Genomic DNA, 16,074 nt, shown 5'->3' on the forward strand with positions numbered 1-16,074 from the left:
GCTAAGTTGTATTATTATTATTATTATTATTATTATTGTTATTATTACAAATATGATTACAGATAAACTGAAACCATTTTGATACATGACAAACATACATTCCCTCTGTGTGTATAGCACACAAATAATACATAAGTGTATTCCACACTGAACAAATCCTTTCCAAAACTTTAAAAGTTAATACATTTAGCTTATTAAGATTTGAATACAGTACGTTTCTGGTCATGAGCTGTTTGAGTTTCTTCTCATGGTCAACAAGACATTCAATTCCATGTCACCGTTTTCCTTGTCTAAAGTAGTGATACAGTTTGTCACAGACTTTTAAAATAAGACTGTATTGTATACAACTGTAATGTAGTGAGCCTACGTTACAAAATATATATACAAAAGTACACATACAGAATATGTGATTATACCTTGACTATATCTATAAATGACTTAAAGCAGGTAATATATTTGCTTTCAAATGCCATTTACAACGTGGACTCTTGAAAGACGTGAATTTGAAAAAGAAAAATGTTTTCCAGACTCAAAATGTTGATGTCCTAATGTTATTTATTTAAAAAATTAATTTCCAAGCGGGCCAACCAAGTACATTAGAAAAAGTCGATGCAAGAGTAGTGCCATAAAATTGCTTATTTCCCATAGTCATTCTGAATTTAATGCTATAAAAAATGCTACTTGGATTTTTTTCCCAACACTGCCTACAATCCAAGTTATTAAAGTTTAAAACCATATGAAAGCCTTTATGAAGATCCTAAATTGTATTTCTCATTAAAGGAAAAGAAATGGCTTACTGAATCATGTCCCTACACTTCTGTAGAAGAGAAGGCAGGCTGTTGTCAGTCATTTTGACAATTAAAACTCAGCACTTAATGTGAAGGTATATGAGGTTAGGAGAGGATTTTTATGGACTCGTGTGCCTCCAAGCATCCTTAGGGTGGTGAGAACATAAGAATTCTGATCTTCTAAACAAAAATCATTATCATATGGACTTATTAAAGAGCTATGCAGAACAAAACTACAATCATGTGTGTAGGTACAGTTGGTTTCCATGGGAGTTATAAACGGTTCTAGCTGCAGGCACTTTCAACTGATTTCGGAGTAAAACATGAGGCTTGTAGAAAGTGCAAAAAACTGAAATCATGGGGCGGCCGGATGGCTTGGTTGGTTAGAGCTTGAGCTCTCAACAACAAGGTTGCCGGTTCAATTCCCCGCATGGGATAGTGGGCTGTGCCCCCTGCAACTAAAGATTGAAAACAGTGACTGGACTTGGAGCTGAGCTGCGCCCTCCACAACTAGATTGAAGGACAATGACTTGGAGCTGATGGGCCCTGGAGAAACACACTGTCCCTCAATAGTCCCCAATAAAATTTATAAAAACAAAATAAAACAAAAACACACCTAAAATCAATGAGTAACTGCTATGAAGAATCTGTTAGTGTTCTTTATGTCACGACTTGTAAAATGTATGTACTTTGTTTCGTTTTTAACATTCTGTTTACAAACTCCAGCATTTTTATATAAAAGAAAAAAATACAGGCTCTGTGAACTAAAAATACTACCTGTGAACAAATGAATGACAAGAAGTGATGTGGGCCACTTCTCTAGTAGCTCTCCATCAGAGATGATGTTTTATCTTGAAGCAAGTGCATCTATATTTTGAAGCTCATTTAATTTGTTACACACTCATGATTTATCTGCATATTGACTTAAAAGCTGGCTTCATCATCCACGCCATCAGCAACCAGACAAAAGTCTGTCGAGCACCCACAGGACGCACAGATCTGTCTTTGAAACGGTCACGATGCTAATGTGTCCTAAGACAAGGAGTACACCTGTTTAAAGAAGCTACAGTACCTTGAGATAGAAGTATTACGATTTTTCTGAGAAGAAAGATGGCTAAATACTCCAGCAGACTCCTGAGAAAAGCCACTAAATCACCTCTGAAGTTTTTCAAGCAACAACTCCCTGAAGTCTAGAATTTATGGGACCAGCAATGTACTAAAAATTCCACAACTCTAACATATAACTATCTAGGACGCAGAGAAGATGTTCCTCAGATTTTCATGTCTCATTAAATCAAATTTTAAGAGTACAAAATGAAAAAATCTAGAACGCATTTCAAATAATCGTAAACAGCAATCCTATGACAATTATAACTACTGCAATGTCAAACACCAATGCTGGAATACACAACTTCCCAATACGGTTATCTCAAAACCCATGATCAAAAACCTTGCGCAAGAGCTTCTTTCATAAATTCTTCAAGGACGGCTACCACATTTTTGGCTTCGGGCATTTCTTCATGTTCCACTTTAACAATCTTCAAAAGTGTATCTCCACTACCACAGTTCTTTAGGAACATGTAACATTTAAACAAAGCATAATGATTCATTTCTGCTTGTCGAATAAATCTCTTCAAATTATTTGTATCTTGTATCGCCTAGAAAAAGATTACCCAGTTAAATATGTGTTTAGTGAGATAATAAAACCTAAAAAAATATGTCCTATCCAGCTGAAAACAATATATGTTGCTAAGATGTTTGCTTTTTACTTGAAATATTTCTGTCATTTTTATTGCTAATATACTTCACTCTTGGCAGAACAAAATCTCATATAAAGTAAAAATACTTTTAAAAATCTCCTAAATTAGGTGACAACACTTAATTTTGAACCCACAAAATTTTGAACCCAGACACTGAGCCACTTTTTTTGTGCTTTCCAATTAAGATATGTCACAATTATAAGATTGATGTCCCTGAGATATAAGCAAGCGTTCAACCCAATTAACTGGAAATGCAATAATATGTATGCAGAAGCCACTGAAAAACAAAGTAAATGCCTTCTAAGGGTTCCAATTTTGAGAACATCCTATTTAATAGACATCACAGCTGTAAAGTAGATGTGCTAGTCTGTCACTAGTACTAATTAAAATTCAGAGTAAAATTATATGTGGCACCGGCACACAGACTGTTAATTACCTTTAGTTTAAAGTTCTCCAGTACTTGTCGAAAAAGAAAAGGGTTACCTCCTTCAGCACCATTCAAAAAAGCCTGCATCCAATCCTCACAAAACCGGTTGCTTCCTGGAAAATATTTTAGAAAAATTAAATAAAAATAAAATCCTACAAAGCACAAACATTTATTCTTTTTCTATTTATTTATTTAAAATTGAAGTATAATTGACATACAGCATTATATTAATTTCCGGTGTACAACATAGTGATTTGCTATTTGTATACATTGTGATATTCTTTCTTTATAAAAACACTTATAATGAATTATTTATGACTTCTACAACAGTCTAAGGTGGTGTGCTCATCACCTGGCTAAGAAATACCAAAGTATTTGAGGCCCCCATGTGCTGCTTCCCAATTGCATCCCCTTTCTTTCACATTAGAAAGGATTATCATTCCCATGTATTTTTTTAAATTCTTGCTACATACTTGTTTTTTTAAATCTCTAAGCCTTATATAGTATTATTTTGCGCATGTTAAAACTTTATGTATTTTTCTTTAATGGCAGTTTCTGTAGTATGTTTGTGAGCTATACAGACACATGTAGTTCATTTTCGTTGCTATATAGTATTTCTTTGCCTGCACATAGTATCAGGTAGCATTTAAGTTGCTTCCAATTCTTTGCTGTTTCAAACAATGCCTTTACGAATATTTTTTATTTGTCTCCTTGTATACATATCCAAGAGTATCTCTATATACTTAGGAGTGGAATTGTTAGGCGTGATGTGATTTCCATGTTTCTAGAACCGCTGTTGTTTTTGGTGAGTTGGGATAAACATGTAAAAGTTGTACAAGGCAAGAAGAGTAAGTTTGTACCATTTGTTCTCAGTGCAAAAACAGACTGCCAAGAGCCCCAGGACCCTCCCCAGAGGTTGTGGCTCACCTGCATTGTAGAACTGAGGCTGGGAGCTACTGCAGTCGATGACCACAGACTTCTGCTGCTCCTCCGTCATGGCCAAGCACAAGGATGTCATGGTGCCCTCGTGAAGAAGGCCTTGAAGACTAGCCTCACTCAGAAACCTGCCACATACACAGTCCTTTTACAAAACAGTATCGAAGGATGGGAGGGAGAAAGCATTCTGCACTGGGGAGATTTTAAAACATAAATTTCAGGTTTGCTGCAGGAAAATTCTCTCTGCGAAACTGTTCTTTACCTGTTAATGTCTCTCTTTGTTTTTTCATCTGATTCTTTAACCTCAACAGGAGTATAACTCAGAGCCTACGAGAGAAAAATAAAGCCTGTTGATACACGTATTCCAGTTTTCCTTATTGAGCAGCTACAAGTGACTCAACGTCACCTTCCTCCAAACCACAAGCCTGGTGGGTATCGCCCAGGAGCTAGCTCTCCAGAGAGCCTTGTTCAGCTGCTGCTCACGAGAAATCGGAGACTTGGTTTTTCCCACCTGGTCTCATGGGGCCATCCAGTATCAGCTGCACCTACCCACCACAGATTGAAACGCAAAACCTGGCCGTTTACTCAAGCCTTCCCCAGTGTCTGGATATTTGAGTGAACTTTTCATTCTTTACCTGGACATTTTTATATAGTTAAAATCACTTTGGATTTTTGTTTTCCTTCTCAAATTATTTTGGAAATTACACCTCTCCCAAATCATTTCAAAAAGTAATTATTTAAAAATGTTTTATCCTATTAGGAAGACTTATTATTTGCAGTTCTACCTTAGTAATATAAATTTCTAGATCTGAGTAAACAGAGGGTGGTCTATTCTGATTGCAAGCATAGCTTGAATGAATATTTGGGGGTGGGGGGAGGAAAGTAATGTTAAAGAAAATGAGTATGTCTTTAAAGAATCCAAAATCTGCCAAAGTGATTCTCAATTAAGGAAATGCTTTGTGGGCAAGACTTACGGCATGTAGCAGAAAGGTCAGCTTCTCCTGAAAGAGAAGAACTACCCGCTGGATTGGGCATACAACATCCTCAAACCAGCTGCTCAGGTAGGACTTTATGTGGTTTTCCAGGCCTCTTTCCTAGATCAAGAAAGAATGTCACTTGCTTTAATATAAGCCTTAAATTTAGCAGGCTTAACACTTTCTCACGATACTCTTGACAGTGAAAAGAACTGGGGCTAGACACCTCCGTTTTTTAAGCTAACACCACCAACTCAAAAAAAGGAATTGTGATATAACTTCCCTGGGCTTAAAGGGCAGATTGGGGATTAATTTTATACTGAATTTCTTAAAAACACACTAAGGAATTCATTACATAGAATGAAGAGACTGAATTAACAAGGTTCTATGCTGCTTCACTGGGAGGAGTTGTGCATATACAAGTCCATCTCCCCACAGTATACTGTATGCTCACTGCAGATACTCTCTTAATAATCTTTGTCTCTCCAGCACCTGGGACAGTGTCGGAAACATCTATGTAAAAGCTTATAAAATGCCTACTGAATGATTGAAGGAATGTAGACAGCTCATTCACTCTCAAAATGTGACCAGGGAAGGATACTGGTTAACTCATCAAAGCACTCAAGCCCATTCGTCAGACATGCTGCCATGAGCACCTCTGGCTTTCTAGGCTGTGCTCTGGGGACTAGTAGTACAGCTCCAGTATGGGAGAGCAGCTCTCCCTACACTCAAATCCCTGGCTCACTCCTATGCTACCCTTTCCTCTCCTGCAGTGCATAAGTGCATGATAAGTAAAAGGAATTATTATCACATGTAATGGGTAGTACATTGTAAGAGCTATGACTTTAACAACTGCTACAAGCTGAATACATCGTTTTTAAAAGATATGGACAAATTAATAGATATAGATGTATCTAATTCATAAAAGATCAATTAATGAAAAATGGAAAATGTTTCTAAAAATCTTTGATGTCGAGCTCAAGGACGGTCATAGCATTGCATAGCACCTCTTTGGTGTCAGAGGCTTCATGGACCATTGGTTCTGACTAATAAATCTGATGTGCTTAGAAATCAGGAGAAGGGCACCCTCTTCCTCACTTGGCATGCTACCATACACTTGAATTTAATGGACTGAATTTTTCATGGATACGAAACATCAGAAGCAGTCTTGTGAAACTTGTAGCACTTATAGGACTATGTTCCCTGCTTCCCTTAACAAGTACCTTTCAACTAGCCCACAAAGGAGCACATTTTTAGAATTTAGGTGTGTTTGTGTCCACCTGTATGATTTGACAAGTATGGCAGTTACAGTATGTTAATCATTTCAGTCTTTAAAAACTATTGAATGAATCATCTTACCTCACAGTTTATGTTGTTTTTCAGCCCTTGAATGTACTTGTCCAATTCAAGCCTGAAAGTATGTTCTTAAGGAAGTCATAAAGGATGAATCAAGATAGTATCTTATCTCTCACTAGAAATATAAAATCTTGCAAATAACGCAAACTAAATTAAAATAAGCCAAGACAAACTGGCTGTATGAAGGTATGTAATTCAAGTAAATGCAGAAGGGGTAGGAAAGCTTTGTGGAGGTTGCTAGTAATACTCCTCCCACTTGCCTTCTGGAAATTTCCTTCCTGATATCCTCAAAGACCAAAGAAAGGATATAGCTCAAGTCCTTTTTCAGACCCTCCTAAGAAACAGACCACATATTCTGAAGGATTATGTTCAGAGTCCACTGTTGCCATTTCGGAAAGCAGTTTTTCTTGTTGGAAAAGGCAGTAATAACAACCGACCCGGTAACCTGGAATTCTAGAAAAGAAAGAAAAAGGTACATTGCATTATTTTGGTAAATCATGCACATAATTTTGTGGGCTGCTCCAAACCCTGGTCATCTTGATCTGGCAATACTGTTATATTGCCAACTAGGCCAGAACTTTCCAGACTTCTCTTTGGTTTACTGGTAACATCAGAGGAAAATGAACATATACCATGATGGGCTTTAGCTACAGCCATAACTAACAGACATCGAATTTCTTTGAATTCGGCTATGTGAAAAGTCATGCAAATTTCACTCGTATTCATAGTACACCCATGTTAAATAAATACAAGCATGTTCTCTCCTTCCCCCAAACTTCACAGGTCATTGACGCTCTAGGCAGATGTGACATGTTTATCTTGTGGCCTCATATTCCTTAGTGGACTTGATGCCAACATCATGATCTGAAGTGAACTACAATCAAGGGGCGTAATGGAAAGACAGCTGGAACTCAACTGAGGACGTCTATATTTAAGCCTGAACTCCATCGATGTGACCAGCCTCGTGACCTGAGCTCTGAGTTTATTTCCTCATCTGAAAATGTAAGTAAGAGTATCTGCTCTATCGCCCCCTTTGTAGGGAGAAGGGCATCAAAGTTCGTGAAAGCACTTGACAAACTGTAAAGTATCCGATTTTAGTTTTCCTAATTAACTCTTCCAAGTACAAGACTAAATAAGTACACGCGTAGGAGGCAGAGTCTCTGCCCTTCAATTAATTCCACTCCACAAACATTTATGTGGACGGCCCAGTGCTCGGGCAGGCAGAGAACAGAAAACAGAGTCTTGCAGGTCTGGTGGGAGCTGATCTTTTGGAGTTTCTCATCACTTCTCATATTTAGGTCAGAAATAAAATCTTAGGACACAGCACATTTTATACTTACCTCAGCTCCACAGATGCAACATTACCCAGCCCTTCAAAGACTGCTCCCTTAGAAAGACGCTTAGCAATGAAACTGCGCAGCTCCGGCTCCACTTCAGATGGTAGATTCGTATCCGCCAAGGAGAGGCTTGACATGTGAAAGACACACACTTCTTACCAGTGGCCTACTGCATTCACAACCCATAAACTAAAAGCCAGAGTCCCTTTAAGGACTTGAAAACCTTTCTGTCTGACTCCTGTCGGTGAGGCTTCTAGGAATGTATGTCACCAAGTATGAGCACACTCATCACAGTTTAAAATTATACTCTTTCCAGCTCATTCTCTCTACTATTATGACTCCACTGGGACCCCCCCAATCCACTGACCTTACCTTTTTTTCATGGTCCCTTAAGTTTCTCATCTTACTTCCCTTCTCATTACCTAGCTTAAATTCCATGGCCAGTCGTTATAATCACACCCGGCACAAATTCTCATTTAACCCCTTCGTTGCTTTCACCTCACTGTACTTGCTTAGCAAAACTTCAGGCCTGATTAGTCCAGCTCTCTACCTATTCTGCACCTGTATCTATGCAGTTGAATCTGGTTGGACAAAAACTACATCCAGGGTTGGCCGGTTAGCTCAGTTGGTTAGAGCGTGGTGCTAATAACACCAAGGTTGCCGGATTGATCCCCAAATGGGCCACTGTGAGCTGCACCCTCCTTAAAAACAAACAAACAAACAAACAAGCAAACAAACAAAAAACTACATCCACAATGTCTAATGTCATTTTAAATTAATGGTCACTAGCCTCAAGTGGGCCCTTACTGCTGACCAGATATCATTACACTTCCTGGTTCACTCTTTTACTCTCCTAGGTCACTATTTCATGCCTCCCCTTCCTTCCTCAAACCTCCAACTACCTACTATCCGTGAATAAACACACTATCTTAGCAATCTTTATGAGCTAAAAATAAAGATTTTAGTTTGGTTTAGATTATAACAAAGTCTATAATTTGAATATGCAGGAAGAAAGTCTTCCACCACAAAACTTCCCAGTAGAGAATCTGAACCTAATACTTCACAAGGTCTTTTGTTTTATATTAGGGAAAATTTCAAACATATAAAAAGTAGAGAGAATAGTATAATGAATGCACATGAACCCACTACCCAGTTGTGACAATCATCTGCTTATGGCCATTCTTGTTTCATCTGTACCCTCATGCCGTCTGCACCCTCCCATCTTCCAGATTTATTTTGAAGCAAGTCCCAGGCATCATATCATTTCATCCATAAATTTCTCAGTAGGTATCAATCACCACTTTGCATTAAGTGTTAAGGTTCACTCATTCATTCATTTACTAAATATGTATTAAATGTCTACCCCGTGCCAGATACCACTACAGGTACTAGGTAGGAGACATCAATGAACAAAAGAGAACAATCTCTGCTGTCCTGGAGTCTATATGCTAGTGTGCAGCAGAGGAGCTAGAAAAGGGCATTGTAATGGGGGGGAAAAGAAGGATTTAAAATTTTTTGGTACCCATATGATATTGAATATTTACTGGAGTTCCACTCAAGAAACTCAGAATGTCTTTGGCTAATCACCGGGGGCACTATCACTATTTGGATTTGCCCCAGACTTGAATGTATGAACTAATGAGGAAATCAAGATGAGGTTCGTCGGAGATACTGTGTTTCCCCGAAAATAAGACCTAGCCGGACAGTCTGCTCTAATGCGTCTTTTGGAGCAAAAATTAATATAAGACCCGGTCTAATACTATATTATATAAGACCCAATCTTATATAAGATCCGATCTCACATAAGATTCTTATGGTTCTTACATAAGAACCATAAGAATTAATATAAGGTCTTATATTAATTTTTGCTCCAAAAGACGCTTTAGAGCTGATTGTCCCGCTAGGTCTTATTTTCGGGGACACACGGTAGGTGGGCTTGATGATTTGACCCAGGGAAACCTGAGTGGAAATGGGCACGCACTGACATCTACAAGCCAGAAATGCACTGCAGACAAAAGCACAAGCATGGGTCATGGTCAAGCTGTTTTTACCTGAAATCATCACCAGAGGGAGTTTCCGCATTTGAGCCACTTGGGCTTCCATCATCACCACTGTCCCTTCGCTGCACGGCGAACCTGCACGCCACAAAAAGCAATACAGCGATCAATGATAGGCTCTGACGCAAACGGAGTATATGGGGCCCCAGCCGCCGACAGGGTAGGGGCACACGATCAGCTGAAAATGCTGCCAGGCAGAAGTGCATGGGTCCATTGCCTAGCCTCAGGACAAGGAAAACCCATAAAACTGTGCTTGCTAAAAGCCCCTTCTCCAGGCCACCTAAGAGGTGGAGGAGAGGAAAGTAAATATTCAGAAAAGCCAAGGCAATTTCCTTGAAAACAAAACAAAACACAGACTTTAAAGGGCCGAGAGAGCCCGAGGGGAGTCCGCCGCACGGAGGCACTAGAGGCAGCAAGGACAGAGGTGAACCAGAGGATGGGGGGGGATGAGGCTGCGGGGAGTAAATGGAAGGAAGTTGGGAGCTGATGACGGGAAGGACAGGAGATGGAAATCGACGTTATGGAGCGTGCGAGGCCCTACGCTTAAAAAAAAATGCACACGGGCGACGAGAAGGGGCTGAGAAAATGACAGGGACGGAACGCAGAGCCTTGGTCCCGGATGGGGGCCCAGCAGGGCGGCGTGAGGCAGGGAGGGCCCCCAGGGCCAAAACCCTCCTCCCCTGGGAAGCAGACGGCGTCGGAGGGCTGCCAGGCCGCCCGGCCAGGGACGCGGTGCGGGACCGGGGCGGGGCTCAGGGACGGCCTGGCGCTGCACCTGCTTCCGCGGTAGCTGTAGAGACAGTAGTGGCTGCTGGGCGGCGGCTCGAATCTCCGCTCCTCGGCAGAGCCACCCTCTTCGCTGCTCTCCAGCTCCTTTTCATCTCCGTCCAGAGATTCCTGCAAGGAAGGGAGCATCGTGGCGGCCTCCTAGCGGCCCTGTGTCCCCGCCAAAGCGTTCCCCCGCCGCCGTACAGTCCCTGCTGGCCAGGCTCGTGCGGCTCCCGGCCCTCGCACACCTGCGTTCCGCTAGTTTCCCCCGGTTCTCAGGCGAGGAAGTTGGCCAGGAAGGGCTTTTCTCCCTGCAGGAACCAGCGGGCATGCGAAATTACCTTTACGGAAAAACGTTTACCACTCCTCTTTTAACTCCTTTTTCTCCTCTGTCTATCGTTTAAGACGCCTGAGACGCTTAGTGTGTGATAAAGATGGTATCACTAGCGAAGCACACGGAAAAGAAGAAAACTGCCCTCCTGCTTCCTTGCAGGCGCGCAAACACACACGCACACACACCAGTTTGATCAGATTACAGAATTAAAACTGACGCCCCCTCCTTTAAAAAAAGAGATGAAAATATGGCAGAATTTTAAAAATTATTGACGAAGTCTTTTATAAACATAACAAAACATTTAGGAGTCATATGGGAAAAGATTAATAAATCAGATTACGTAAGCACTAAACATTCCTGTGTGGCCCAAGTCAAAAACACAAATGACAAACTGGAAAAAATATTTTCAACATACATAATACATGTACGGTGTCGTTTGTCAATAAACAAACAAAAAAAGACAAATAGGCAGTTCACAGAAGAAATAAAAACGAAGAATACATAAATACGTATACTGCTCAGCTTCAAATCAAATTTATGGTACATTGTACGACTTTTTGCCTAGCAGATCAGTAGAGATTTAAAAGTTTGATAATACCCTGTGTTGAGGTGTGTGAGAAAGTAGTCATTTTCTTAAACAGTTGATAGGAATAAAATTAATGCACATGCTTTGGAAAGAAATTTGAAAATATCTGTGAGTACCTTAAATGCATGAGACCTTTGACTATCAATGCAACACCAGGATATCATCATATAGATACACTCACGTAAGTGCAAAAATATATGAGTCCAAAGATATTCACTGAAGCATGGTTTGTAATGATGAAAATCTGAATGTTGGTCAATAGGGGACTGATTACATAACTTATGGTACATGCGGTCATAGGCAAAATAATGTCCCCGAAAGATGTCCTTGTCCTCATGTCTGAAACCTGAGAATGTGTTACCTCACATAGCAAAAGGGCCTCTGCAGGTGTGATTGAAGATCTTGAAATGGGAAGATTATTTTGGATTATCCAAATGTGCCCAATGTAACCACAAGAGTATTTATAAGAGGGAGACAGGAGACCAGAGAAGAGAAGGCAATTGTGATACCCCAAGCGGAGAATGGAGTGATTTGGGACCACAAGCCAAGGAATTCTTGCATCCTCTAGAAGCCAGAAAAGGCAAAAAACAGATTCTCCCCTAGATCCTTCAGAAGGAACGCAGCAACTGCCTACTCATTTCAGACATCTGTCCTCCATAATTGTAATATAATAAATTTGTGTTGCTTTAAGCTACTAAATTTGTGGTAATTTGTTAGAGTAGCAATAGGAAGCTAATACACATGTGTATCAGAAGACCATACAGCTATTAAAAAGAATGAATTAGAATGTGTGCACATATAGAAAGACAATTTAAGTATTTAAGTTTTTGTTCTAAAGGAGCTAGCAACACAACTGAAGAGACAAGGCATGCACATGGGGAAGGGCAGAATTGCTTACTGCCAAGAAAGTAATGTGGACAGTGAGGGTGAAATTAGCAATCTCCTTACTGGCCTCTTGAAGATTGATGAACATAATCTGAGGACATTAGGCTTTGCAAGCTGGTCTATCAATTGACAGCATCAATAATAATATCAATGTAGCATTTATAGTTTAACAGTTACCATTTATTTAGCAGCAACCATGGTCCAGGATTTGTACCTATTTTACTTCATTTATCCTTGGACCAACTCTGTAATGGGGAAGGGGAGGCAGAAGGTTATCCACATTTTATAGATGAGGAAACTGTCGATATAAGTGATTAAACTATGTCTATCTGACTCCCAAATCCATACTCTTAACTGTTAGTTTATATTGTAGTCTCCTGCTTGGGTCTTCGACACAAACCTGAGAAGAAGGCTCTGATAGTGGGACATACAGAAGCCTTCATAATCTAACTTCTAGCTACCCCTCTGACTTCATTTGCCATCACCTTCCCCCCTTGCTCACTCTGGCCCAGTCACATTTCTTGGTATTTCTCAAACACTCTTAATTTTTTTCTTCCCAGTTTGACAGTTTTTTTTTTTTCTTTGAAGATTTTATTGGGGAAGGGGAACAGGACTTTATTGAACAGGACTTTATTGGGGAACAGTGTGTACTTCCAGGACTTTTTTCCAAGTCAAGTTGTTGTCCTTTCAATCTTAGTTATGGAGGGCGCAGCTCAGCTCCAGGTCCAGTTCCCGTTGCTAGTTACAGGGGGCACAGCCTACCATCCCTTGGGGGAGTTGAACCGGCAACCTTGTGGTTGAGAGGACATGCTCCAACCAACTGAGCCATCAGGGAGCTCAGCGGCAGCTCAGCTCAAGGTGCTGTGTTCAATCTTAGTTGCAGGGGGCGCTGCCCACCATCCCTTGTTGAACCAGCAACCTTGTGGTTGAGAGCCCACTGGCCCTTGTGGGAATTGAACCGGCAGCCTTCAGAGTTAGGAGCTTGGAGCTCCAACCACCTGAGCCACCGGGCCGGCCCGACAGTTTTTTAATTTGCCCTTCTCTCTGCTTGGAATGCCCCAGATATTTGCATGTCTTCTTCCTTCACATCATTCAGGTATCTGCACAAATGTCACGTCCTCATACAGACCTTCTCTGACTATCCTGTACAAAACATATCCCACTCACACCTCCACTGCTGTCCCATCAGTCTATATCCTCTTTGTCCCACTTACCACACCTGACACTATGTATTTGTTTATTGTCTGTCTCCCTCACTAGAATGTCGGCTTGTTCATTGCTATATCCTCTATCATAGCACATGGCTTATGGTGTTCAAGAACTGTTTGCTGGATTAAGACTTTGTAACTCCTTGGCATCTTTTCCTTGCATATTTCACCTTACACCGTATCAAAGACATTAAAGATACACCTACATGCCACGTTAACTTTACATAGAATAATAATACCTAATACTTACTGAGCATTTATTGTGTGTGAGGGTTCTTTTAAGTGCTTTACAAATACTTATTTAATTTTCACAACTCCATGAGTTAGATATTATTATCATCCCACTTTACAGATGAGTAAGCCAAGGCCAGTTACTTTTATCTATGGCAAAATAGGTAGTAAATGGCAACAGGGCATTCAAACCCAAACACTCTGGCTCTAGAATTCTTAATACCACAAAATTGATTTGAGGATGACTTGAGCTAAAATTATGTTTTGTAGCCATTTCATTGAACAGTTAATTTCAGGTTGTTTTGTTTGTTTTCACTTATTTAGATCTTATTTAATTTCTTATAATAGTTTGGTTTTCAAAGTATAAGTTTTGAACTTCTTTTGTTAAATTTATTCCCGTTTTATTTGATACTATTGTAAATGGAATTGTTTTCTTCATTTTCAGGTTATTGATAGTGTATAAAAGTACAATTGATTTTTCTATATTGATCTTGTATTGTAAATCTTGTTGAACACTTATTAGCTCCAGGTTTTGTTTTTTGTTTTGTTTTTATGGATCCCTTATGATTTTCCAAATACAAGTGGATTAGTTTGCTAGGGCTGCCATAACAAAGTACCACAGATTGAGTGCTTTAAACAATAAAATTTATTATCTCACAATTCTAGATGCTAGAAGTAAAAAAGTCAAGATATCAATCGCAGGGTTGGTTCCTTCTGAGGGCTGTGGGGGAAGAATCTATTCCAGGTCTCTCTCCTTGAGTCATAGTGTTTTTGTTCCTATGTCTCTTTACATTGTCTTCCTTCTATGTATATCTCTGTGTCCGAATTTCCTGTCTTATAAAAATACCAGTCATACTGGAACAGGGCCCACTCTAATGACCTCACCTTACCTTGATTACCTCTGCAAAGACTCTATCTCCAAATAAGCTCATATTCTGATGTACTGGGGATTAGCACCTCAATTTAGTACTTTTTCTTTGTGTCTGGGGCAGACTAGTAATCCAACTCTACCCATGACAAGGTCATGCCATCTGTGAATAGATGGTTTTACTTCTTCCTTTCCAATCTGGATTCCTTTTCATCTCCTTATCTTGCCTAATCACCCTGGCTAGACCACCAGCACAATGTTGAATAGAAGTGACTGTTGAATAGAAGAGATGAGAGGGGGCCGGCCCGGGGGCTCAGGCGGTCAGAGCTCCATGCTCCTAACTCCGAAGGCTGCCGGTTCGTTTCCCACGTGGGCCAGTGGGCTGTCAACCACCAGGTTGCCAGTTCAATTCCTCGACTCCCGCAAGGGATGGTGGGCTGTGCCCCCTGCAACTAGAAATGGCAACTGGACCTGGAGCTGAGCTGCGCCCTCCACAACTAAGATTGAAAGGACAACAACTTGACTTGGAAAAAAGTCCTGGAAGTACACACTGTTCCCCAATAAAGTCCTGTTCCCCTTAAAAAAAAAATTGATGAGAGTAGACATCACCTTCTTTTTGCATTTGTTTGGTAGAGCGCTGGGCACTACCTAAAATTATCGTTCTGGCTTGCTTATTTAGGAAGAATGCATGAACGGCCTCCTGCTCCTGTTACCCTACTCCAGACCAGTCCCTTCTGTCACCCAGATCCGTCCCATTCTCTACGGCCGGCCTCTCTCAGCCTCCACCCGGCCAAAGAGCTTGCTCTCCACCTCAAACCGAATTCCGCGCCGTGGTTGCTAATGCTGTTACCTTGAGTAAGTTGCTTCGCCTCTCTTAAGGTTCCTTCTCATTGATATTAGCAGGGTGGTCACCGTGGCACCTACATCACAGGCTCACAACGCAACACCTACCGCAAGGCCCCCGTGTACTCCACGGCTGTGTGTCACGTTTTCCTTTGACTAGTCACACAAGTACATTCCCAGGGCTTCCCGTGGGCCCGACTCCGTTCTGAGCGCAGCCGCAGGAGCGTGAGCGGCTTGGCCGGACTCACGGAGGGGGGCGGGGCCCGGTGGAAGAGGAGCCCGCGCACCGGCCTCTCGGCCAACACGCCTCGGGAACGTGCGTCGCTCTCCAGTCGTGCGCTTGCAACCCGTGTTGTTTTGCAGGCGTCAGCGTGCAGTCCAGCTCCTCAGGCGGCGCCTGGCTGTCCGGAGCGGCGCCAGCCCCCTGCCCCCGAGCCCCAGCGCCGCTGACGAGGGTTTTCCAGGCGCTCGGCCTCCGAGACGCGCGCCTTCCGGCTCCTCTTGACGCCCCCGCCCCCAGCATCACCGCGCCCATCACACGTGCTCGCGTACTCCTCCGTCCCCAAGCTGTGAGTCACAAGGCACATAGGGACTACCGGTTCTTTAACTTAGCCTGGAGTAGGCAAATGTCCCAAGCTCACTACAGAAAGGATTCACCCGGGCAATGAAACAAAATTGAACATGGGGCGCTGTCCCCATCATCCTTTCCTTGGCGT

At 41.5% G+C, this 16,074-nt stretch overlaps 2 protein-coding genes across 2 annotated transcripts in view; one reads left to right on the plus strand and one right to left on the minus strand.

Annotated features, from left to right (window-relative positions):
• RHBDL3 (rhomboid like 3) overlaps positions 1-4,272 on the plus strand; it is a 51,517-nt gene extending 47,245 nt beyond the window's left edge. The window contains exon 9 of the mRNA XM_081029177.1: positions 3,849-4,272. Coding sequence (XP_080885303.1) covers positions 3,849-3,913 — 65 coding nt within the window. The 3' untranslated portion in view covers positions 3,914-4,272. The remainder of the gene's footprint in view (positions 1-3,848) is intronic.
• Positions 3-15,585, minus strand: LOC308488890 (protein Njmu-R1). Its single transcript, XM_081029179.1, has 11 exons — positions 15,366-15,585; positions 10,411-10,714; positions 9,630-9,713; positions 7,582-7,707; positions 6,551-6,694; positions 6,245-6,302; positions 4,886-5,005; positions 4,174-4,238; positions 3,903-4,039; positions 2,985-3,088; positions 3-2,446 (listed from the first exon to the last, which is right to left on the minus strand). Exons 2-11 carry the CDS (start codon positions 10,548-10,550, stop codon positions 2,231-2,233), a joined length of 1,194 nt encoding a protein of 397 aa, XP_080885305.1. The 5' UTR covers positions 10,551-10,714; positions 15,366-15,585; the 3' UTR covers positions 3-2,230.
• Positions 15,586-16,074: the final 489 nt, after the last annotated feature.

This window comes from Rhinolophus hipposideros (genome assembly GCF_964194185.1).
Source record: "Rhinolophus hipposideros genome assembly, chromosome: 20".
In the NCBI taxonomy this organism is placed as follows: Eukaryota; Metazoa; Chordata; class Mammalia; order Chiroptera; family Rhinolophidae; genus Rhinolophus; species Rhinolophus hipposideros.

Bases quoted from the DNA above. Each gene is read 5' to 3' on its own strand.
- LOC308488890 (XM_081029179.1), bottom strand. From the start codon at position 10,550: ATGCTCCCTTCCTTGCAGGAATCTCTGGACGGAGATGAAAAGGAGCTG. The intron at 9,714-10,410 runs GTGCAGCGCCAG...TGTGGCGTGCAG, and splicing joins TACAGCTACCGCGGAAGCAG to GTTCGCCGTGCAGCGAAGGG. The intron at 7,708-9,629 runs GTAAAAACAGCT...TCACATGTCAAG, and splicing joins CCCTCTGGTGATGATTTCAG to CCTCTCCTTGGCGGATACGA.